At 35.3% G+C, this 26,019-nt stretch overlaps 1 protein-coding gene across 1 annotated transcript; it reads right to left on the reverse strand.

Moving 5' to 3' along the window:
* Window positions 1–4,085: 4,085 nt before the first annotated feature.
* MYL1 (myosin light chain 1) lies at window positions 4,086–26,019 on the reverse strand. The gene is made up of 7 exons (XM_007086082.3): window positions 25,888–26,019; window positions 13,749–13,776; window positions 9,787–9,930; window positions 7,702–7,875; window positions 7,171–7,248; window positions 4,914–4,956; window positions 4,086–4,342 (listed from the first exon to the last, which is right to left on the reverse strand). Exons 1-6 carry the CDS (start codon window positions 26,017–26,019, stop codon window positions 4,928–4,930), a joined length of 585 nt encoding a protein of 194 aa, XP_007086144.1. The 3' UTR covers window positions 4,086–4,342; window positions 4,914–4,927.

Genomic DNA, 26,019 nt, shown 5'->3' on the forward strand with positions numbered 1-26,019 from the left:
ACATATCTAGGATGTGACAGAAAAGATTGAAACCTAAGTCAGAGCTCTTACCCACTGTACCATTCAGTATGATTGGGAGGAAGAGTAATTAAGAAGAAATACCAGGAGACAAAATTGAAAAAGTTCCTAAAAGCGCTTGTGTGTCTTGATAATTTCAGAATTTTATTCTCTCAGTAATGGGGAGTTATTAAAGATTTAACTCAATACTCCATATAAACCCAGAGGATAGTACTAAAGAAACCGAGAAGAAAAATAGTTGAGTGCTTGCCACATGCCAAATACCTCACATTCTTAATTTATTTTAATCCATAAAACAATCCTTCCTTTTTAAAAGACATTTTATGGAAGATAAACTTGAGACTTGCAAAGGTTGAGTGATTGTGCCATGGTCACACAGCTACTGCTGTTACAGGAGTAGTAGCAGTAAGGATCAAACCCAAGCCTTGACTAAAGCACCTGCCCCTTAAGGTGCCCCTCAAGGTCTTCCTAAGAATATCTAACTGATGACGATGGAAAAGTAAGCAAGAGAAAGTACATGTTTGCTATTTGAACATTTCTGCTGAATTATGGTTCCAGTGAATCTTACCAGTGGTCATCAAATGATTATCATTAAGCACACTTTTATACAAGTTATGGGTTAAGTCTTTAATATATATATTTTAAGTATAAAAATTTTCTGCAAATATTTTTTTGCCAACCACTTTTTTTTAATGTTTATTTATTTTTGAGAGACAGAGCATGAGCAGGGGAGGGGAAGAGAGAGAGGGAGACACAGAATCTGAAGCAGGCTCCAGGCTCTGAGCTGTCAGCACAGACAGAGCTTGAACTCATGAACTGCAAGATCGTGACCTGCACTGAAGTTGATGCTTAACCAACTGAGCCACCCAGGCGCCCCTGCCCATCACTTTTAAATTCACTTTTTAGTTTTTTAATTGTACCACTAAGCATTATTATCCATTACTACTCTTCTAATAGCATTATACTTATTCTTACCCTACACAATGAATATTATGAGATGAGTTGATTTTCTCCTTCATAGGTTGGAGGAAGACAATAGGAAAGGATAATCTTTCTTTTTTTTTAAGTTTATTTACTTTGAGAGAGAGAAAGAGTGAAAGAGTGTGAGTGAGGATGAGGGACGGGCAGAGAGAGGAGACAGAATCCCAAGCAGGCCCTGTGCTGTCAGCATACAGCCTGATGCCGGGTTCTATCTCACAAACCATGAGATCATGACCTGACCTGAAATCAAGAGTTGGATGCTTAACCAACTGAGCCGCCCAGGCACCCCAGAAAAGGATAAGCTTTTTTGTTTTTTTTTTAAAAATAGAAAGAAAAGCCCAACTTATTTGCTACTCAAATTTTTCTTGGCCACCTATGTGATTACTGACAAAGGAATTTAACTTCTGTTATTTTTTAAAAGTTCAAGAAGAAGAGGAGTATTTCTACTTTTTTTTTTTTTTTTTTTTGAGCATTTCTGGGCAACTTCAAGATCTGTCCCTGAAAAGTCTGACTTTGTTCTTTCTCAGCAGGCCTACCCCTACATGTCTGGGGCTTACTCATTGAACTATAAAATTGAGATCATTGACTGAATTATTCCATCATTATGCTCTTTCTTAATTTCAGTTATTCTGGTAATTTAAGGGAACATAACTCTTCAGTCTGGACTCCCGATACTTGCTGTTTAATCTCTTTTTTTGGTGGGGGTGGTATAGACTTGGTTCGCTAAATAAATCTATAGATTCATGGTTTCACTAGACTTAGAATTTAAAGGAAGACATTCTTTATCCATTCTATGATAAAGAATGTTTATGAAGTTCCAAGTTTTATTTGCCAGTATAGAAAAAACATGTAAATATAGTTAGAAAAATATATGTTAAGAGCTCTTTCTGATATGTTTTTTGAGAAATATTACTATGAAGTCTCAAAAACTAATTTTTATTTCCCTGATTTAATAATTGTTTATTTTATTCATAGAGGGGAATAAATTAAGTTCCTGTATGCTAAGTTTCAAATATATATATATACCTTGAGGCCCACAGTGTATAATATTACATTTTTTTTCAGGAAGGTAACTTGAAGGTAGTTAAAAAAACAAATTTGAGAATATTTGCTTATGCAGCACAGGCTTTCAAAAGTTATTTTTAAAGACTGAGGAATTAAGCACCTGTCGTTTCTGCCAGCTGGTATAGATGTTAAAAATTACTGTCACTCTCCCGCTCGCTGCTCTATTTTGCACCTGCTACTACTTGAGTTATGGGCATTTCACACATGGTAACTTAATAAGGTTAAGTCCCATGATAGTGTACAAGATGTTATTCCACTGGGAGTTAAAGCAGTTTTATAAGGTCTTCAGGGAAAAGCATTAAAGAGGAAGCTTGAGACTAAAACTTTAGTACCTTGTAGACACCACATTTTTCCAATTAAAAAACATTAAAGAAGTGTAAATGTTAAATAAGTGAAGTTTAGTCACATATTCCAAAACAAAAATGAGTCTTTTATGATTGGATTATTTGTACCAGCCACCTTCTCTCCATGGTGACATTTGTCATTTTTGAAGAGCCTTTTTATTGCCTGATGTGACAACCGAATTAAATATATATTGAAACCTGTGCTGTTCAGTATGGTATTCATGAGCCACATGTAGCTATTTAGATCAATAAAAAATTTAATTTCAGTCACACTGGACACATTTCAAGTGCTCAGGTGCCACATGTGGGTAGTGGTTACCAAATAGGACAATGTACATGAAGATTTCTATATTTACTGAAAGTTCTAGTAGGCAGTGCTGTGCAAAATTTCTGAATCCTGATCTTAGGAAAACGTGGCCTCAAGGATCTTGAGGCCATAGTGAATTTTCCTTAAAAGAGTGATTATAGGGGCACCTGGGAGGCTCAGTCAGTTAAGTGTCTGACTTCAGCTCAGGTCATGATCTCACGGTTCCTGAGTTCCAGCCCCATGTCAGACTCTGCTGACAGCTCAGAGCCTGGAGCCTGTTTAGTATTCTATGTCTCCCTGTCTCTCTGCTCCTCCCCCACTCACTCTCTCTCTCTTTCCGTCTCTCTCTCTCAAAAGTAAATAAACAAAAAAAATTTTGTTTTTAAAAAGAGTGATTATAATGTCTCAACATCATCTTGGCTACAAAAGCATAGGTCAGAGTTGAAGCTGTTGGCTCCCCGAGCTCTGGGTACCCTTTGCTAAAGGTGGAAGGTCATGTTGACCTGAAGCACCCAAAAATTTCAGCTTCCAAAAATGTATAGGCAGACAGGTACTTTTCAGAGATTTTATAATCACATATATTACAGGTCTCTCTTTAGAGAGCGGGAGAACTATTTGTCACTTTATCTCTTACGTATAGATGACTATTAATTTGCAAATTCTTCCTCTGTTCTAAAGAAAAAAGTGATACCTGATAGCATGATGAGATTATAAAGTAAGTTTACACTCTGAACTTTTCAATCATTAGTCTTACCATTTAGGACAAGTGTTAAAAGGTTGAACCAAGATTCAGGGACATGGGCATGCAAAGTAGAGGGGTCATATTTGGAGACAGAATATAAATAGACAGGATCTTGAGTTCTTGAGTAACAGTCTCATACAGAGAGGTTTTTTCAAGTAACCATGGAAAGGTCACTTTAAATTTTATCCTTGAAGACATCAAGTGAGAAGGATCAGGGCTTCGTAGGACTTTCTCTTATGAATAGGCTAGATTGTCACTAGAAGTGATAAGTCAAGGCATGTACACGATGATTTACACAAAACTGAAAAAACCTGCTTCATTCTTAAACTGCCTGGATAATTTATATTAAAATGTCTCTGATCCTACCTGAATTTCCTCAGTTCCCTATTTCATATTTTCAATACTATTTTGATGATGATTATTCCATTTGTGATTACTATGCAGACTGCAAGGATTTATTCTTTAGAAGCTTACAATTCATCCATATTCTGTACATTAACAAAAGACTTGAAAATTTAAAAATTATTTTCTCTAAGGAATAAGGTAAAAACACAATGCAACTTGAACGTTCCCTACTGACCAGAATTATTTATTGATTTAGTGTTTTAAGGATGTTCAATGACCCATGGTAGAAAATAAAGAATGGTGCTTGAATTTGAGGTTGTGAGTATTTTATCCTTCTTGTCTAGAGCAGGAAGACACTTGGCTTGTGTGGTATGAATACAATTCATAGAGGAACGTGAAGTATATAAAAATTCAGGGAGTCCTTCCATCTAGAACGGTCCACATCGTTTTGTTTTCTGAATGATGGGACGTAGATCTGGGCAGTGAGTCATGGGTGTTATTGCAATAAGTTTCCAGCCAGTTGTCCTAAAAATGCTTGATCTACAAAGGAAAAGGGAAAATGAGTTAGATGTTGATTGCATCTTTTCAGAAAGAAAGCTGGGGAGGAAATAGTCTGAAGTGCAAAAGAAGAAAAAACACAAAATGAACCAGCACTTCCAAGGTAAGCCTTTTCCTGCTTATAATAACCTTGTTTCAAGTGCTTAACTTTGAACTGTGATAACCTCGTTTTCTAGAGCAGTAATTATTAAAAGTGACATCTATTATTCAAAGAACTTAGGCCCCTACTTTTATTAGTGTTATGTTCCAGATAAATTAATGAACTAGTCTCTGGCTTGTTTGAATCTTCACTGCATAATTACAACACAATCAAAGATAGGGTTTATAGATGGAAGCAAAGGTCTCAGAGATTTTTGCTTACACATTTATACAAAAGCCCTCTATTTCCAAATAACCCATTTCGACGGGTTGATATTTTCTGGTAAATATAAATAAATCTTAATTATGAACTAATACTAATTATGTTTATAGCACAAAGTGAAACTGTTAAATTTATTAAAAAAATACAGCATCAAGAAAGAGCTTATATAATAAAGAGCAAACAGATATTTACCTTGAGAGCTCCATTTAATTAGACATGATATGCTTGACAAAAGCTGTGGGCATAATATAGACGGTTTAGAGTTAGAAAACCATCAAGTTTAATAAAAGAGAGGTTTAGCAAGTTAGTTCAATCTTAATTTTCCTTAGCTGTAATACTAGCATTTATTTTTTTAAAGCTCGGTATAGTCTACTATTCTTCATCCTGGATTCATGGCCTTTCCCCTGACTTTGTAAATTTAATTTTTGGAATAAATGGTACATTAACATGGTTAGAAGTTTCTTTAAAGTATGAAAGAGTTTATAATAAAAAAGAAATATTCCTCACCACTGCCTCCCATCTATCTAGTGTCTCTCTTTATGGTGAAATTGGTGGAGGTTTTATGCATGTATGAGAAAATACAAATATGTGTTTCTGAAACTCTTTTTCACCCTAATGGTGGCATATTCTACAAACTATTTTTCTTTTTCTTTTCTCACTTAATGACTGCAAACCAGAGTATCCTTATTATTTGGGGAGTGGGGAGGGAGCTGTGGGGAATTTCACTGTGTAGGCGTATTTCATTGTATAGTGTACCAGAGTCTATTTGATACATACCACGTTAGTGAACATAAAGTTATTAAAACATTTGGCTATTACCAACAACAACGTAGTGAATAATCATGTATCACTTGTTTCAAGTGCAAGCATATCTAAAAGCTACATCCCGTGATGTAGATTCGCTAGAATTAATAGTTAGTACTACATAACCATATTGGTATTTTAATGATATGCCTTCCCAATGGCAATGCATGAGATTTCCTGTTTCCATCCACTCTTCTCAACCCAAAGTGTTGTCACACTTCTAATGCTTGGCAATCAGCTTATTGAAAAATGGTATCTCCTTGTACTGTTAATCTGCATTTCTTTTATTATTAGTGAAGTTTAACATTGTATTTATAGATTTTTAAAATTTCTTTTTATGTGAATTTCCAATGTACTTATGAATTTTGCTATTGGGTTGTAGTCTTTTTATTAATATGCAATAGTTTTTTTTTAATTAGGAAAATGAGCTTTTTCTGATACTGATTACTTTTTTTAATGGTTTGCTATTTGTCTTTTGGCTTTGCTTCTGGTGGCTTTTGCCATATGGAATTTAAAAAAATTATGTAGTTGAATTTATCAAAATTTGTAATGCCTTCTGGGTTTTTATCAGTGTTAGAAGGACCTTACCACTCTAAAAGTTATAAAAGAATTCGTCCATGGCTTTTATGCTTTTGGCTTTTATATTTAAATTTTTGAACCATTTGAAATTTATCCTGGTATGAGATCCAGATCTGACTTTATTTTCTAAATGACTAACCATTTGTGCAAACAATATTTATTGAATGATTCTTCTTTTATATAATGCATTTATGGCAATAACCAAACGTAAAACATTGTTTGCAGGGGAAAAAGTGTTTAATTAAGATTGTCAGTGAAAATGTGCTTGGCTGACTGCTTGCCTCTTCTCCTGCCCTCTCCTCCCCTCTTCTTCTCCCTGCTTTTCTGTTCTTACTTTTCCCCAAGTCATTAGCCTTCATCTCGACATTTACATCAAAGCTATCAACGTAGCTTTATTGAAAAGTGGCTAGATTAGTCTTTTTGATAGAAAAGTTTCTCAATTTTTTTGGAAGTTTTAAATTTTACAAATTATGTCATGGAATTTTATTTTGCATCTGTATTTTGTGTGGAGTGTTGTTTTTCCAACCCTTTGGGTGAAGCTGCTCTAAATTGGTAGCACAGCATAGAGAGTTGGCCATGAAAGGAAGAATACCAGACAAGGAGAAGAACTAAATTTTAGTACCAGCCCTTCCATTAATGGTGTGACCTTCACTGAGTAACTAAACCTCTTTGGCCCTCAGTTTCCTCATTTTCATAATTACTTGCTGTTAAAGATTTTGAGATCTCTCCAACTTTAATATTCTATTAAACCCTATTCTGGCATAAACCCTGTCTATCTTACAGAAATGTGGTAAAGATCTAGCAAGAAAGAATACATGTGAAAACATTTTAAGCTATTTAACAATGCCCAGGATTGTCAAAACCCACAGGAATAAAAATCTTATGTACACGGGCAGATTCTTAGAGAATATCTTTTTAGAGTTATTGTGTAATTGATTGATAATAAATAACATGTATATGTTCAGTAAAGAAGACAGAGATGAAGTTATTTTAAGCTTGGAAGGAGTCCATCAACAACCCAATCAGTTAAGAGTTGCTGTAAATACCAAAGCACATGAGATTGTACCTTCATAGTTGATGCAGCCATTGGAGTCTTCTTGACCTGCCATCAAGGCTTCCACTTCTTCCTCTTTCATTTTCTCACCTGATGAAAGAAAACTCTTTGTTCAGAAAGAAGGCCAGAGAATATTTTCAGAATTTCACCATAACTGATCAGTTTTGGGTTCCTTGAGACTATGATTAAGCTCTTAGAGGATAGAAATCAAGCCCATCCTGTTCTTCTGGTACTTAGTATGTTGTCAATGAATTGTTTCTAATGAATGACCTAAATACACATTATACCTGATCATCCAAGCTCTATCCTATGTGGACTACCATGCTTTACTTTAGTTACTCATTACTAGTAACTTAAGTTACCACTTTCCCCAAGCAAACTTGTTGGCACTGAGGCCAGTAGAAATGGTCATTAATTTTTGACTATTCTTTTTTACCAATAGCTTTTCTTCCCTACCTACTTTGTTATAACTTGATTTCCTTAATTCATGCTCTTTCCTATATATTCTGTCCTATGAAGCCTACTGAAATAAATTTTCCTTACCCAATGTGGCTAGAACATGACGGAGTTCAGCACCCATGACTGTGCCATTGCCTTCCTTGTCAAAGACACGCAGACCCTCAACAAAGTCTTCATATGTGGCCTGGTCCTTGTTGTTGGAAATAGCTTGCATCATGGGCAGAAATTGTTCAAACTCAATTTTCTTGGCATTCATCTCTGGAAGAAATTGCAATTTGGAGAGTTATTAGTTACCATAAAATGTCATCTCTGAATCACAAATTGAACTTGAAAGTTCATTCCAGCTGATCTAAAATATCTTCATATAGCTTAAATTTCAGTTAGTAAATTGCTGATGACAAAAAGTTGGTGATAGATGATAGCATGAGTTCTGGAGTCCCAGTGCTTAAACTTCTATCCCCAATCCACCATTTATAACTGTGTGATCACGGGCAACTTTCTCACCCTTTTTTGTACCTCAACTTTTTCATCTGTAAAAGAGAGATTCCTCAGAGTGTTAGTGTGAGCCCTAAATGAGATAACACATGCGAAATTTATTACAATACCTGGGACAAACCGAGTGCTGAATAAGTGTTAACTGCTTTTTATTAGTGTTGTCAATTTAATATTTTCTACAAATACTAAAGAAGCAATGTAAAAATATACAACAAACAAGGTAAATCGCATTTACAACAAAAGTATAAAACAGACTATCCAGATGTATGTGAATGGACAAAGTTATGTAGCCCTAAAGTCAAAATTCCCTTTTATTAGTCCTTCCTCATAGAATGGAAATTGAACGATATTGAAAAGACCACATCTGAACATTGAATAAATGAACATTTATTTACCTAATAATGCTGTTAAAGATAGATGTTTGGTAATTTACAAAATCGCGTTTACAAAGTAAGATTTGACTTATCATTTTCTCACTTTATCTCATGCTCTCAGCTACCTTTTGAATGATTTACCTAGACATTTTCCTCTAAAGAAAGTGAAGTTTGAGAAAAATTCCAGTGGAGTGATTTAGAAGTCCGTTTGCATAAATTCAAGCTCCACTTCCCCCGCTTTGGTATAAAAGGAAAATAGTCTTTTCAGTTATCAAGGGGAAAATGAGATTACTTGTTCTCCCCTCCTTCTTTCCCCCTCATGGCAAAGATAAACAGCTCAAATATCTACTTGAAAAAATTTCAGTTTTTTTCTCTCATCTTTTTTGTTCAGTGTGCTATTCTCCAATAGACTATTACACTGTGCCATGAATCTTTGGAATTAAAAAAATATTTTTGTTCCAGACTAATAACTGGATGACCATATCAAGCAAATGATGTCTGCAATTTGCCACTTAAATATCTACTGTCTTTTGTCCTGGGATTTACTTTGGGGGACTGAATGTACATTTTGGCTTCAATTTTTAAGTCCTCTTGTGATTCTTTGGGGATAGAAAATACTCTTATTAAAATGACATCCTGTCTATTCTTAATTAGGAGAGGTGAGTTTCTTTTAAAATGGCACAGAGCAGGGTGTCAAGAGACTGAGCACTGGGCAAAGTCAGCAGGCATTGTCAACCTCTTGAAAGCACTGTGATTTTATTTCCACAGCTCTTATCAGAGTAGATCTTTTCTAGAAGTGTGCCATTGCAATTTGCTGAGTTGTTCACAAAATGTATTGTGTTTTGGCCATGTTAAACATCTTTGTCAAAATGTATTTTTGCCTTTGAAGGTTTGGAAAAAATGTGCAGATTTGGATATGATTTTATTCATTAACCTTTAAATTATGAGCATTAGATGGGATGATGATGATGACAATGTTAGCATTAGATTTTATTTCTTTTCATTGGCATGAAATTTTATCATGCTTGCAAATTCTCAAAGAAAGGTTCACTTATTTTATGAGGAAAAACTGAGATTCTAGACAGACAAGAAGCACATTTACCATCAAGAACAAGTTAAGCTCTATTCTGTGGATCTTATTTCTCAATAAAGTTCCCTTTCTGTGTCTCTCCCCTCCCCCCTCCTTGTGGTGTGTGTGTGTGTGTGTGTGTGTGTGTGTGTGTGTGTGCGTGTGTGCGTGTGTGCGTGTGTGCATGCACACACAATCTTGCTTCCCAACTTCTTGGGAAAACACGGTTACCTTCATTGCTGGGGTTTCCCAGAACCTTCTTGACTTCTGCATTGGTGGGATTTGTGCCCAGAGCCCGAAGGACATCACCGACCTGGCTTAAGGTGATCTTAGAATCACCTGTTCTGTCAAACAGGAGAAACGCCTCCTTGAATTCTGCAAGAAGCAAGAAGCTTTAGGATACTTTTTCTCCCTTAGACCTATAAATTACCCCTAATTTCATCAAGGATCCAGTTCACTCTCCTCTGTTTTCACCTTTTGCAACCACTTATGTTGTTATCTTTGAACTCTTCCTTTTCTTAGCTCAAACAGTCATTGGCAATCCTTTCTGACACTTCTTTTGGGGACTATTTTAAAGCAGCATTTCCAGCCTCAAATCATATATTGTTTTTAATCAGATATGGAAATTGAAGCTCCTTGATGTATTTATTCATATTTCCTTCATCTGCCTGAGAAGTATGACTGGGTTAAGAAATTCTGAGGTCTTGAGAAACCTTAAGAACTCCTCATAATTGAGAAAGTTAATAAAATTTCAAGAAGACAAATTTTCAATCAGGGTTGTGTTATAAGAGGTTAACCCAGGTTTCTCAAATTATTTAGAAAACCCTCTTCCTGAAGGACAAATCTCTTAGCCTCCCCCCTGGACTAGTTATCTTCAGGAGCAACTTCATTTCTCAGGAAAAAAAAATTAGAAAGGTGAAACAAATCTCTGAGTTCAATAGTGTCGTTTAACCACTGTAGTGTATGACTTTAATGGGCTCCCAATGTAATCGATTCAGAAGGAGAAATATTTGTTTGGATATATCACTATCATAATCTGTTTAAACTTTACTCTTTTTCAGATAATACATATGACAGCATGTCGCCATATTGGCTTTAGAATTTAAGTACACATTTTTTTAAATTACAATTTTATGCAGATAATTGTAAATTCACCTGCAATGTTAAGGAAAAAAAATTACAGAGAGATCTCTTAAATACTCTATCTAGTTTCCCCCAATAGTAACATTTTGCAAAATTATGGCAATATTGTCACAAACAGAATATTCACATTGATAGACTCCACCAATTTTATTCAGATATTTCTAGTTTTATTTGAACTTTTATGTGTGTGTATAAGTACATATATTTAAAGTGTTGTCTATTTTTATCACAATCACTTTGTTGCTGACTTTACCTAAATTTTGTCACTCTATGTTGATGGAATTGTTTTTGCCTTTCAGGATTATGTTAACAAAGTATATGCCAAAAAGACAGAAAAGGGTACTGCTATGGATTTAGGGGCCAGAAGTGACATTTTAACTGAAACTTTCTAAACTTAACTAAATTAGACTTTCTGGAGAACCCAAAAGTATTGATGACAACTTGTTGGATTAATCCCGACAACACTCAAAACAACCACTTTTTAATGAGCTGAAAACAGTGTTTTTAGACCATTAATGGCCTTAGATCAAAAGATGCCATCTAGATAGATTACTCAGCAAAATGCCCTATTTTATCATCCCTCCATCCCTTGATGGAAGGTTGTACCAGACATATTCACAATCAACTATAGATCATGTCACCATTCTTGGCTAAAGGTTTCCCTTCAGATTCTATGCAACTTGACTATATCAGACCATTCCCTTAACCTAAAAAGCACGCTGCAGGCACAGTAGGATTATTAGTCAAATATTATTTTTCATCTTTCTAAGGGACATGTGAAACTGAACTATTCTTGTTACTGGCTCCATGCTTTCATGCACAGATTGCTCGGAGGGCTCACTATTACCCTGCTTAGATGCTGATATACAAATAGGATTTTATGGGCTGTAATAGAATCTCTCTGACATTAACCCTTTGTTGATTTAAATGCCAAGGACAGACAGATATTGCTCTTCCTACCCCCAATTTTTAAGATTTATTCTCTTCAAGAGTCTAGAATATGGATTAGCAAACTGCTACCTAGGGGCTGGCCACCTGTTTTTTAAAATAAAGTTTGATTGGAATGTAGCCCATTATTTTATGTATTGTTTATGGCTATTTTTAAACCTCAACAATGGAGTGGAGTTGTTTTCTGTACTCCCAATAAAGCCTAACATATTGACAATTTGGCCCTTTAAGAAAAAAATTTGACAGCCCCTGGTCTAGACCAACACTAGAAACCTTTTTTGTGACAATCAAAATGTTCTATGTCTGGGCTGCCCCCAAAGCCCTGTGTGGCCCCTGAGCACTAATATGAGTAGTGCAACTGAGAAAATAGCTGCTTAAATGCTTTTATTTTTAATTAATTAAAATTCAGGTTTAAATGGCCACATGTGGCTAAGTGGCAACTCCACTGGACATCACAGGACTTAGACCTTTAGAATGCAATCATGTTCCTTTTTTTCCCCTTTTCTTCCAACCTGTGATACATTCAAATGGAGCAGCCATGACCAAAGCTCTTTAATCATTGAACAAGGAAGGAAACCAAAGAAGTTTTCATTCATTTCCACAAGCATTGTATTTCCATTGAAATTTTAAGAGCTTACATTCGCTTTCCTGGCACAAGGAGAAAACCAGTCCACCCCACCAATGCTTCCTGAACTTTTATATCTAAAACTTCTTTCATATATGTAGTTATAGGTTTAATGGTCAACAGTAAGTCCTTCTGTCCTTCTGGCCAACAGTAAGTCTTCTGTTGCTTAGTCCCACCATAGTTTGGCAGCCAAAGTGACACCGTAAATTGGATATTTGAGATGCAGTAGCTGATAATGTAGCAGCATCACTCGTTAAAAATGCATTAAAATTCAAACAAAATATAGTAGGATTACCATTTTTTTTCAATAAGAAAAAAATAGTCCTTTGTAGTATAATTTCAAATACTCTTGAGTTCTGAGTCATTGAATCACCTGATCTGTTGACATGAGATCATCAACCATGATGTAGATACATGTGAGTTTTTACTACAGCAAATATCCTTTTTTTTTCTTAATTGACGTCCAGACATGAAATATTCTAGGCATTGAAACAGACTGAAAAATGTGGCATTTCTTAGGTACAGAACCAAGTATTTGAATAGTTTCTTATTAAACACCTATAATTATAATTATTTATGTATGCTATCATATAACTAAAGTTTTTCTCTCCCTCACTTCTTTAGATGTAATTTCTGTGTCAGTTTGTTTGAACTTGTGACACTTTCAGTCCATAAAACATTCTCTCCTACGCTTCTAGTGAAAAAACAAACTTCGTGGGACATGGGATCTCTTGGGTCCAAAGACCTGAAGGAAATGTTAGGGAAAGTACTCAGCTTCTCTTGAATTTTAAAAATTTGAAATCTTCTAGTTAGTAACTTTTTGTGAAATAAATTTCTAATTAGTTTAAACTAATACCAGAGTTTGGGCCTGTTACTAATATTTTGTGTCATTGAACAAGTCCTATCAGCTCTCTAAAGACAGACCAGGAGATGTCTAATGTTTCTTGCACAGTTTTATGATAAACTTTTCCTCCTTCTCTGTCTCTGAATTCACTTTTATTCTGTATCCACTTCACTTGTTTCTCTCAACTCACTGTGATGCCCATTGAAATTATGTAGGTTTGGTAATTGGGCAGGTTCACAATCAATATTATTTTCTAAATGGAACAATTCAGACCTCTCAAATCTGTCTTCAGGAATTTGATGAACAGATTAGCCTTTCAAAATCTACAACTTTTTGGGGGTTTATCTATGGTATTGGCTACTCTATCAAAATGGTTTTACTTAGAACAGTGATTGCAAGGACCTATTTTATGGTGTCTATCTTTTGTTTGCATAAACCTTTGATTACTGATTATAAGCAAGAGGTTCAAGTTGAGAAAACTTCTATTTAGAGTGATTGAGAGCATTTATATTTAGAGTGGCTACACCAGTGGGGATAATTAGGAAGAGCTGATCTCATCTCAGGGGAGTTGGTTTTCTCACATGCCATCTTTATGAGTGTGCACACATTAACAACTGTATCTTTTAAACTTACCATCCTGCTGTGCCTTAGAGAACTCGATCTGTTAGAAAGAAATTAACCACAAAGAATATTTTAACCAAACAAAAATGTCCTTATTTTTAAGTGTATCCAAGCTCATTCCCTGAGTATTCTTCAAAGTAAGCTCCAAAAGCAAGCCTACTTTTCAGAGGTCAGGCATAGCTTGGACACAAACAGGTTGAGCCACGCAGTAACATGCCTTAGAGATAAGGGATATTTCAGAAACCAGGCAGTGCTCTGCCTACATCTGGAGTAGAGAAGCTCAATTCACTTACCAGCAATCTGGTCGGCACTGAAGGACTGCAGTGTCGAGAGAGGGAGAAAGAAAGAAACAATAGTACTCTTTCAAATGCATTGACAGAAGCATGAGTGCTCTCTGTTCTGAGATTTCTAGGAAGATATGTAGGTGTCATAGAATAAGAGGTGGCCTTAGGATACTTTGGAATCTAGGAAAAATAAGCTTTTGCAAAAGATAATTAGGGAATATCTCTCTGCATCTTAATCAATGAATCAATGATTTAACAAATGCTAAGTCAAATACTTCCTGGAATAACATAATAGTCTGTGATGTATTTAAAATATGTCTAACACAGATACACTGAATTAAGAAATAGAGATACACTGCATTAAAAAGATCACCTTAAGTCTTTCTTCTATTTAACTAGGAGGTTTTTGCTCGACCATGTGTCTGATGGGTTGGAAATAGCTTACTTATTTTAGCTGTCTTCATCAGACTGTTTTTAAAAGTATAGTATTTTGCTATAGTAGCAATTTCCTTTCCCCCATGTTTAGATATAATAAACCTTATGTCATATAACAAAAGTTAGTGAAGCAGAAAGTACTGCTTTGGGGAGTAAGATGTTCTTTTTCAGTTAGCATAATAGCTCGAATTCATCTATCCTCACCCCACCTCAACAAAAGCAAAAGTAGATTCTACAGACTTATACTGAATGTTCTTTCCTTAGTTCTGCTCCTTTACTGCCTTTCTATTCAGTAAGGTCATATCCACGGCTATATCCTCCTATAAAGGACAAAGAGTTTTCTCACAGGACCCACCATGGCAGAACTTCTGGGCTGAGGAACAGCGGCAAAGCTGAAGAGTGAGTTGAGGGCCGCTCCAGTCCCTGAGTGGGGCCTGCTTGCCGAGGCTGCCTTTTATTTCTGGGGAAGCTGTGACCTCACAGCTAGCATCAGGTTTCAGAGAGACGTGGCCACTCCCCTTGGAGAGTTCTTTAGCTTTCTTAGGGCAAAGGGAAGGAGGGCTCTGTACCCTGAGGGCTATTTTTAGGAAACCAGAACCTAGGAGTGGACAGCCATAATGAGACGAAGCCTGTCAGTACTTTTATGGTCTTTATCCCTGAGATGTTCTCTTGGAGCCTCTTCCTTTAAGAAGCTTCTTACTTGTTCAGTGGCAGAGGAGCTTAGAATTTCTTGAACACTCAGGCTGACCCCTTCTCTCGTTGAATTATGGACTTTGCAAACTTTGCATCAGCAAGTTTTGATATTTAATGGAATTTATTGGATGGGACTGGGTTGGGGTTTCAAATGGCAATTACTATAGAAGGAAGAGCCTGCGGAGCTCTGTCCTTGGTGGTAAAGTTCAGAAGACTTGAAAAGGCCATGCACATTCTTCGTGTTTCTTAGAGTTCAGCCAAGTGAAGGTGTGGTCAGTTCTTGAAATCTCTAACTAAAGACCACTCTTTTGCAAGTTGTGTTCTCGGATGTATAGAGTTTATCTAAGCCAGGATAGTTCAAAGCTCCATTTTCACCATTCTCCCTTAGTTTTTGTACAGTAAAATGGGTATTTCCTCCATCCTCAGAGTCCAGACTGAGAACCAGAAAAACCCAAAGCAGGGGCTGTAAAGTGCCAGTTGGCACTTTAGGATTTTAAAGGTATCTAAGGGATTGGCTGGTAGTGGGTTTTCATGGCAGCTTACCTGAAAATAGGAAGGAACTCGATTCTTGGAATGATACTGTGAAAAGTGGTCCTTAGGAAAGATCAGTCCTAGAATGTCCACATACATTCAGACATGTTTATCAGTTTTCTACATACCTAAAGCAGCTTATATGTGCAAAGAACGTTGGAGATAAATTTTGATTTAAGTATTGTCTCAGCAACTATTTTTAAGGGAATGGTCACAAAAAGCATGAAGTCTCCACTCACTAGACAGAAGAATCCTTTGTGGCTTTACTTCAAAACATTTAGGAAGAAATCAAATATTAAATGCATATCACTTTTTGTCCCAAATTCACAAGTAGTGAAACAAATTTCATAGGGTGTTAAGTCCCAAAGTGAGGACTGAAAACATAATTTAAAAAATATTAGTACCCAATAAAATGTATTTTAATAAATAGACATTTTGAGAATTTATGAGAAATGGAAGTTAATAGAAAATCTTAGATGCTTTGGATTATTAGGAGGAAATGGAAGGGAGGGACAAAGGTGGAAATTTCTAACCTTTGATAAGTGTGTAATTTGGAGCCTCATGGTTTTTGATGCCCAAATTAAAGCCATGAGAGCAGACCATATTTCTTTGTGTTCTTTTTAGTCTTATAATTATATTTATGTATTGTGTCGTTAAATTGAAATTGCCCTATGGCTAACATTGAAAACTAGTATATATCTTTAGTAGAACTAAAAACTACAAATAATGCAAAATAAATCCATCAAAGTTGCCCTACAGAATGCCTATCATTTGCCCTACATAATGCTTATTGGCGAGGTTTATTTTTGAGCAGAAAAATGTGTCCTTGGATACATACAAAATATGGTCAATTTGTATAATACTTGTGGAGTACACTGGAAAATAATTCTTAAAGTTGTATTTATACTATGATTAAGCTATTCCTAACCACTTCAATATTATGTAAACGTTTACTATTATTAAAATAGAAGTGGCAGGCAGTTGTCAGACAATTTTACTCTACTTTCTCTATATAACTTTACTACATAAAGGATGAGAGCTTAGATTTTTTTGTACCTATTGAGAATCAAAGTAAACATTTAAGCAAGTTATTGATAACAGCAGAAAAGCGACAGTGTATTCTAGCCTAGAGAATAAACTACAATTTAAAAGTTAAAAGACCTGAACGCTGTGGTCATAGAATAAATGGGAACTGCTACTTATTCTCTGGTACACTTCTACAAATGATGAAAAGTTTCCTTTGCATCTCTTTCTTGGTGTTGGAATGATGAAGTAATCAGTTCTTTGAACAAAGACATGATATTAATACAAAATGTCAGCTGATTTTGGCCTCCGTTTGCTTTGTCATCATTTGGTTTGTTTTAAAAAATTAGATTTAAGTCCATTCTACCTGGAATCCTCTCCTCTCATCTCTGTTTCTTAGAAATTAACTATTCTTCAAAGCCCTGATAAAATCTCCTCTTGAAAGAATCTTTTCTCTCTATTTACTCAGCTCCTTTCTTCCCACTGAAAGATGTTTAACCTTCCTGGTTGTAAACTTCTGGAAAGTCCAGGCCATTAGTGAAAGCCATTAACCTTTGTCCATGATGCAAACTGGGCATGGGCCCACCCCAATTTTTTCCCCCTAGAGTGCTTCCTCTGTCTTATTTTTATAACTCATTTCCCATAGCTCTATAAAATACCTTGTCTGTATTAGTTGTTCAACAGATTTTCTATAAATTAAAATCATTAGAGCATATGCACAGTAAGTTCCAACCTCACACATTAGTTTCTCCTCTAGAATATTATATTCCATGAGGGAGGAGATTTCATCATCTCCTTCAAAGAGCTTACATTCTATAGAAGGTGATATGTTCTTCTTCAGGGGTATAGGTCCAGCACCTAGAAATGCCAAGCACATACGAGGCATGCTCATTTTGAATTATTGATGTATGTGCCTTTATATTTCCACAGTCTTTCCTTAGATTTTATGTAAATGTTTATGCTTAGGAATTCTAATTTGCCAACCCTCAATTTGCTTTTCCATCTTAGCCTACATACCTATATTAGACTGTTAGTACAACAGCTATATGCCATATTTTTGTGACTCCTGTGCTCTTTAGAACTGGATTTAAGTAAGTAGTAGTTTACAAGGGACTGGTGGTGAAAAGGATTTTTATTGCAATGTTTACAGATGTTTTCTCACTTTGAAAAGTACTCGTGATGTTCGTTTAACTGATTAAAGACAAAATAAAGCTTCTAGTGTATAGAAGGAATTAATTTATAGGGGAAATATTAAGATGAATTTAATCAAACAGGCTCTGAAATTGTTGTATGTTAAGCTTTAGTATATCAAGAAGAGCTATAATTAAGGATGATCTGGGAGATCCGTGACGTTGAATACTGAGAGAAAATGCCCTAGGAAGGAACATAGACTATGGTCTTTAAACAGCCTTCATCTTCCCTGCAAGACATAATGAAGCTAATGACTGGTAAGGCTAAGTAAAGAAGTTAATCTAAGCAGGGCCAGTTTTCAAGCAAGAAAACATTGCTGCATGTTCTCTGATTTAATGCCTGGCAGAGAGGCATTTAAAGACCTAGAATGTATGCAAAACCTAAGAAAAACTTAGATTATTATTTTTCATTCTAATCTCACAGAGTTACCGTGAATCACCATAAAAAGGCAGCAGAAATACTGTTTTGGAAATTAGAATTTTGTGCCTCAGAGTAACTTATTTGATTTAAGGAAATGCATATTTTTCATTTCATTTTTTATTTTACCTCAACAAAGGATATACTTAGGCTGGTGACTATAATATGAAATAAAAGGGAGAAATTAAGAACAATGAGAATACAGTACCAGTCCAGGCTGTCCAATATAAGAGAGAGTAGATGGCTATATTGGATACATTGATCTGAACAGAAGGAGAAATAAGTAATTCTATGCTCAGAAAGTGTGGACTAGTCAACTGAATTCAGTCACATTGGAGCAAAGGCTGAATTTGTAAGATAATACAATTCAGACCTACAAGACTTAATGAGAGGCCTAGGTGAATTTTAATAAAAATTTAAACATGTGGCCTAAGTCTATACTTCTTCAGCTTACCTATGGTTAATAACTGATAAATTTAAGATTTTTTAAGAGTTGTACCTTCTCTACTTTGTACATTTATTTATATGCAATTTATTAACAATCCAAGTCGTGTTTTTGTTCCTTCCTTCCTCTTTTTATTTAAAAAATGTGAGCATTCGAAAAATTCTTGGTGTATGTGTTTTAAGAAATTTAAAGTATCTGCTTTTTCCTCATCTGGAATAAAAGTTCTTTTTGTGACCACAGGGATTTATGACTATTGGCATTACCATTTTAGAGATTTCAGGTCTTTTGATATGATGGGAATGGAACTAGACAGGGATTGAAACATTCAGAATTTTGTTCTATTATAATAAAGCATGTGTCTTTTGATTAAATAACTTATCTGGGTCGCAGCTTCCTCTGTATGATTTCTAGGTTTGCTATGTTCTGCACTGGTGTGAATTTTCCATGCTTTTGTTAGTAGAATCAACCTCAACTTCCTTTTTTAATGGAAAAGGGCTTAGTGCTTAAAAACTCATTAAGCAAAATTATTTTGAAGTAATTTAGATAAAGAGGAGTTAAAATATAATTTCATAAACTGTGTTCAAGTGAGTCAGATGCTTCAGAAACAGGAGACGTTGAACCATTAGGCACGTGCTATGTACAAAGACTTCACTCGCCACAACAGAAGAAAGACTATTAAGTTGAGTAGATGTGGTTTTATCTCTAAGGTAATTTTTTTTTCCTCTGGCTTCAATTCACTATTATTAATTTATGGCCAGAATAACAAGGATCTGTCATCCATATAGTTTGAATTTTTAACTAATATAATTGAAGCGACTACAGCTTGTATATTGCAACTTTTGCCCTCCAAATTCTGATTTGGAGTGAGAAACAAACTGTAGAAGTTGATATAGAAACAAACTATAGATCTCATTTTCATACAAAAAGTATTTCAGTATGAGGAGAAGCAGAAGAAAGTGTAGTATCAGCAGACTAAATATAATCCTTTCCATAATTTCCATGAGTCAGATGGTGCTTAATGCTGGGTAATTATGGAACGACTTCTAAAGACAACTTGCCAGGGGATTCATTTGCAACATTAGAATGTCAAGAGTCTAAATTTGTCACTGTCACTTTGTGGACTCCTTGTCTTGCAAAGATTTCATTATCTTTAAAATTAAAAGTGCTATTCACTATTAATTGGTGAACATATCTATTCCTTTCCAAACTGCATTTTACTTCGCAAAGATATTATCCAGGTACATATCATTCAAAATGTAATTTTGGAGAGTTACAGAATGCCCTTTAGTGTTTTCTCACTCCATTTCACCTGTTCCCTTCTTGTACATCATAGATGTTTAAAAGTGGAAACTTGATATGGTATCTAGTGGTAATCTCAAATAATTTTTTATTTGCTCCTGAGGTTAAATTCACACTGCAAATGGATTGATATCACAATTTGTTACATTATAGTTGTATTAAAAATTAATTTGTGTTATTGAAAGGTCAAGATAAAAAAACAAATTCTTACAATTACCTAAAGAAAACTTAGAGACACCTTATAAATGTTTTCAGTCATTCCTTCTAATCAGAAATTGATTATATGTGTTCTTTTCCTAGTTCTTTTTCTCAAGCTGGTTAAGGTTAAGATTTAATCATTACACATGTGGTATTATATTTCTGCATATCACTCCAAGAGACATATGGTTGATATTTCCTTACAGTTAAAATCATGCTATTTGTAAACAAAATAGAGATCCCATATTTTTCTCAGAATATTGGCCTGATGGCAAAATTTGGAGGTCAGTTTTGGTATATGTGTATACTTAATTAAACAAAACCAAAATTATTTTAAAATTCAATATGTTTCATTACATTTAAGAGCATTTAAAAAACTTTTTTTAATGTTTTTATTTATTTTTGAGACAGAGAGAGACAGAGAATGAGCAGGGGAGGGTCAGAAAGAGGGGGAGACACAGAATCTGAAGCGGGCTCCAGGCTCTGAGCTGTCAGCACAGAGCCCGACGTGGGGCTTGAACTCACGGAGTGTGAGATCATGACCTCAGCTGAAGTCGGACACTTAGCCGACTGAACCACTCAGGTGCCTCACATTTAAGAGCATTTTAAAAATACTTTGGTATAGTTTATTTTTTCCAGCTTTATTGAGATATAACTGACATAGCATCATGTAAGTTTAAGTAAGGTGTACAACATGATTTGATGTGTGATGATTTTGATATTGTAAAATGATTACCATGGTAAGGTTAGTTGATACATCTATTTAATAGTTTTTTAAAATTAAAAAACAATTTGTGTATGGTGTGTGTGTGTGTGGTAAGAACTTTTAAGATCTACTCTCTTAGCACCTTTCAAGTGTACAATATGGTATTATTAACTGTAGTCACTATTCTGTATATTAGATCCCAGAACTTATTCATCTTTTTAAAAAAGTTTTTAAATGATGTTTTTAATGTTTATTTAATTTTTGAGAGAGAGAGAGAGAGAGAGAGAGAGAGAGAGAGAGAGAGGCAGAGAGAGAGGGAGACCCAAATCTGAAGCAGGCTCAGGGTCTGAGCTGTCAGCACAGAGCCTGATGCGGGGCTCAAACCCATGAACCACGAGATCATGACCTGAGCCGAAGTCGGACACTCAACTGACTGAGTCACCCAGGTGCCCCTAGAACTTATTCATCTTCTAACTGGAATCTTGTACCCTCTGACCACCTTTACACATTTACCCCATCCCCAGCTCCATCCCTGACAACTACTAATCTACTCACATAATGACTTTTTTTTTTTTAATATCTATGTTCCATTTACAAATTTTTTATAGGAAGCTAGAACAAAGTGACTAGGAGTCTTTCTGGGTTCCTAATATTCCCACCTTCCATCTGTAAAAGAGAGCACCCAACCTGTCAGTAACAGGTGCTAAGATAGGGGAAATCTGTAGAGAACAGAAAAGTAGTGAACGGCCAAGGTCAACAGTCTTCGTGAACCTGCTCTGATTTGTGTCTATCACCCCTAACTCTGGCTACACAGGACTGTGCAGGGCAATATGAGATCCACTCTACCCCATACATTTAAGAATAAAAAAAAGCCTTCTTCATGTATTCTTAACAGCAATTTACTCTTTATGAACAGGAAGTAGTTTGGGATACAATTACCACAGTTGACTCTGGACTTGGCCTGCAAGATTAAATCCTAGCTCCACCACCTACTAGCTATCTGATTGTGAACATAGCACTGAACCTCATTAGACTCAATTTATTTTCTTGCAAAACAAGGCTAAAAACCACCCCAGTATAACATTTTGAGGATTAAATAAGCTAATAGGGCACAGGAGTTAATTCACAATGAATATTTATTATTATATTACAAAGAACTTTGTAGTTTTCAGAGCCTTTCATGGGCCATGACCTCATTTGATTTTCTCAACAATTCTTCAAAATGGGACTGGGTTTGTATTAGCCTTGTTAGAGCTGAGGAAAAATGAATTTGTAGATTAAAACAAATAATCCTATACCTGGACCAGAGCCAGTCAGGTAATGCAGTGTATATATAATATTTGCCTCCATTAAATACCCGTCAGTAAATACATGCATTTATTGGGAATGCTGTATTCCTACATTACCATTAAATTGAAAGTTTAAATCTCCCCAAGTGTGTGTTGAATCATTTAGATTTGTTATTTGATAAGTTTCTGTCAATGCATTCTGTACCTTTACCACTTTTTGTAAATACCACCTGCAGCGTCTAGGCAGAGATGACCTGATTGAATTACAGTGAAAACAGTGAGAATTAAAACTTAAACAGCACAAGGACAGACATCATTCAAAGTCTTATATCCTCATAGCAATCCTGACATATCAGCTGCGGCATGCATCGTGCAAAAAATTTATTTACACATGATCTTTTAAAATCTAGGCACATAGTCATCTCATTATTTATTTTCTTTTCATTATTTCAACACTTGGCTGAAGTGTTGGGCAGCAGGTGTTAATTCTTGTGTTTGTGCCTGCAACTATGCTCATGGGGGGTTTTAATTCCTACACTTGAGAGTCTGTCAGACAGTGTTCTTTAGTCGGGCATTGTTGCTGGAAGTGTCAGCTCTCCGAAGGCAAAGAGTGTTTAGAACCATCCAGGAAAGTAACTTTAGTGTTCAAATATCAGCTGTCTTTGTGTTTTTGAAAAGGACACTCCTGGAAAATCCATGGTCATAGGACATCAGGTAAGCATTCCCTCAGTGAATATCAGAGGTTTTATGTCAGAACAACTGAACAAATGTTCTAAATAACCAACAAACTAGGAAATCAGGTTGCAAAGCACATTAAAGAAATTGATAAAACTAATTAACAATATTAAAGATTGTTCAGAGTTTATGGGGACTTAAATACATAGCTGTTAAAGATAGTATATTATAAGGCAGAACATAGTAGCTGGGAATAGTAGTGAAGAATTAAATATTACTGTTGCCATGCCTATAATACTACTGAGATAGTTACTTAAACTTTAGCATTACTCAAAGTCTCAAGGACAGCTGGATTTCTACTATTATATGATTTATGAAAGAAAGTTTAAAATCCAATTAAGTTTTGTTCTTTATCGAGTTTTCAGAAAGTTAATGAACACATATAACAGCTCTATTAATTTCTTTAGAGTTCATTTTCTCTGCCTGAAAAAAGTTTATAACTTATATGAGGTAATATATCTAGAAATATCGTTAGGTGATTAAAAGCATCATAATATGAAATGTTTTAATGTACATTTTAATTTGCCTTGTTACCTACTGGGATGAAATTAAATTTTATATACTTCTCAAGATGTAGTCCATTCTTTGACTATAATACCTATAAATGTGCACTGGTTTCATAGTGATGAATGCAAATCATTGAAGGCCTTTAAATTCCTTTACAAAAACATGTTACTTTCAGTCTTATCCTTCTCCCTTTCTCTCTCTTTATTAAGAATAGGCCCTCTGAAAGAAATATAAAGGTTAAATTCCTCCTGTTTCTTCTAGATGCATTTAACTGCTCCATTTTAGTTTGCGTCCCTTATCAGGATCCATCGCGTCTCTCGTTCTGCAATGAACTAGTGAAGATGTTACATACCTCATCACTGCAGAGACGCCCTAAGATTGTTTTCTTCTTTTGCTTAGTTGTGCTAGCTACATTAGCCACCCTAGCAGGAATTCAACATATAGATGAAAGGATAAACCTTCAAGATTCAAAACAGCGTCACTTCTGTGCTGTGGACAATCAGTTTAATCTCTGGATTTAAAAAAGTGATGTTTTGTCTTTCCTTAGACACTTACTGCCAAACTAAATTTTTAATCAATCGGTCAATCAATCAATCAATCATCAATCAGTGTTATTTGTATTTCTTCGGGGAAGAGAATTAATGCTTGCCTTCATTAGTGGGATATTTTGTTTTCTTCTTAAGAAGGCACATCCTCTATCCCCCCACAGATATTTGTAATACTGGATACAAAGAGGTAACATTGTCTTATAAATCACAATAAATATAGTGGAATAGCTTTGACACTGATTCATATCTCTAGTCTTAGTATGGAATGGAGAGTCAAATAATACGGATGATTAGGATTCTTGTAGTGGCCATAATCACGTTCATTGTATAATGTAGTCAGTGTGCATCTATAAAGATACATTAACTAGAATTGCTGGAGATGAAAAATTTGGTTTTTTCTTAATGAACTATACGCAGTCCTTTAGGCAGAACACCATTTATCAGAAAATCTGACATGCATTTCTCCTCCTAAGTGGATATTCATTAAGAAGAGTTCCTAACCAGTATTAGATTCTCTGACCAACTTTTTTCAAATATGGCTTTAGGTAACTAAAAACTCAAGATAAAATATTTGTATTAATCCACTCCTACTTTGGAACATATAATTTCATGTTTAACCAGAATGCTATAAAAATTATGAATGTATTTATTTAATGTCATCACATAGATCTGAGGATGATCCAATTCAATATTTATGTGGGGAGTATTTTTTTAAATCTATGATTATACTAAAATAGTCAATGAAATGTTTATTTATAGGTCAGCTTGGTCATTACAGGTAAACAGTATTAAATTAGCAAAATTTAGATTTATTATGTACAGAACTTTTGGCTTAAGAGAAAAGATCACCTAATAGGACCTTTTGCCCATTAGTTTTCCATATAAGGCAGAGTTCCTAAAAGATTTCAAACTGTCATTCAGACCAGTCAAGCCCCAGTGAATGAGGAGAAGGAGCACATTTGATGGATCACAGCACTGAGAGGTAACAGGCACATACATGCACAGCGTCATTTTCCCAAAAGCAGATAATCTGTGGCAACTGAGAACTTTGATCACAGCAAAGTGTCGACACAAAAATCAATCACATTCTCCTTAGTTGAAGATCAGTATGCAAGAGCTCAAAGACATAAGCTAAAAGCCATATAACCAAGTTTTATAGTATTTTGGGGGTTAGTTTCATTTAGAAGCAACTCACACATTCTGAATTAAATACTATATATAAATAAACAAGATGACAGTTATAGTCACTGAAACACTTGAGTGCATAATTGTCTGCACTGAGATCTAATTTGGTGTTGTATCAAATTTTATTAAGCAAAGCTGAAGGGGGAATTAACTTGAATTGCAAAAATCCTCTGTTTTTCAGAAGAAATAAAGCAGCTGTCAAATAAATACGCCCAGGACAACTGGGTCATCAGCTGTTTTAAAACTTTTGGAAACAAGTCGGGGCTAAAAATTTCTTTTGATGTAGCATTAAGGTAAGGGATCCAGTTTCCACAGAGATTTTGTTTAAAACAAAACAGAACAAAATAAAACACTGGTTTAAGTATTTGCGAAACACCTTTTCACACTCACACATTTTGTCCCTAAATTGCACTTTGACCGTTTAGGGAAAAAAGAAAACCAGAGAACAAAAACTGGAGCAAAATACAGGCTCCATAGGCAATATCACATTCATAGTAATGACAGAGTTTATTTATTTTTAATTTGGATTCTTTTCTCCCCAAATCTACCAGTCTGTGTGGTAACGCCACTTCTCTCAATGAAAAATATGCCCCTTTGCAAGTTCCTAGAGTTTCCTACTGTTGAAAGATGTTTCAGTGACCAAACATTTCACCCCTTTTAGTTACCTTAATGGCAGAGAGGTCAATTTTTTCTTCTTTGGGTTTGGCTGGGGCAGGTGCAGGTGCAGGTGCAGGTGCAGGTGCCGGGGCAGGGGCTGGGGCGGCAGCAGGTTTCTTCACGTCCTTCTTTGGTGCCAT

This window comes from Panthera tigris, chromosome C1 (assembly GCF_018350195.1).
Source record: "Panthera tigris isolate Pti1 chromosome C1, P.tigris_Pti1_mat1.1, whole genome shotgun sequence".
In the NCBI taxonomy this organism is placed as follows: Eukaryota; Metazoa; Chordata; class Mammalia; order Carnivora; family Felidae; genus Panthera; species Panthera tigris.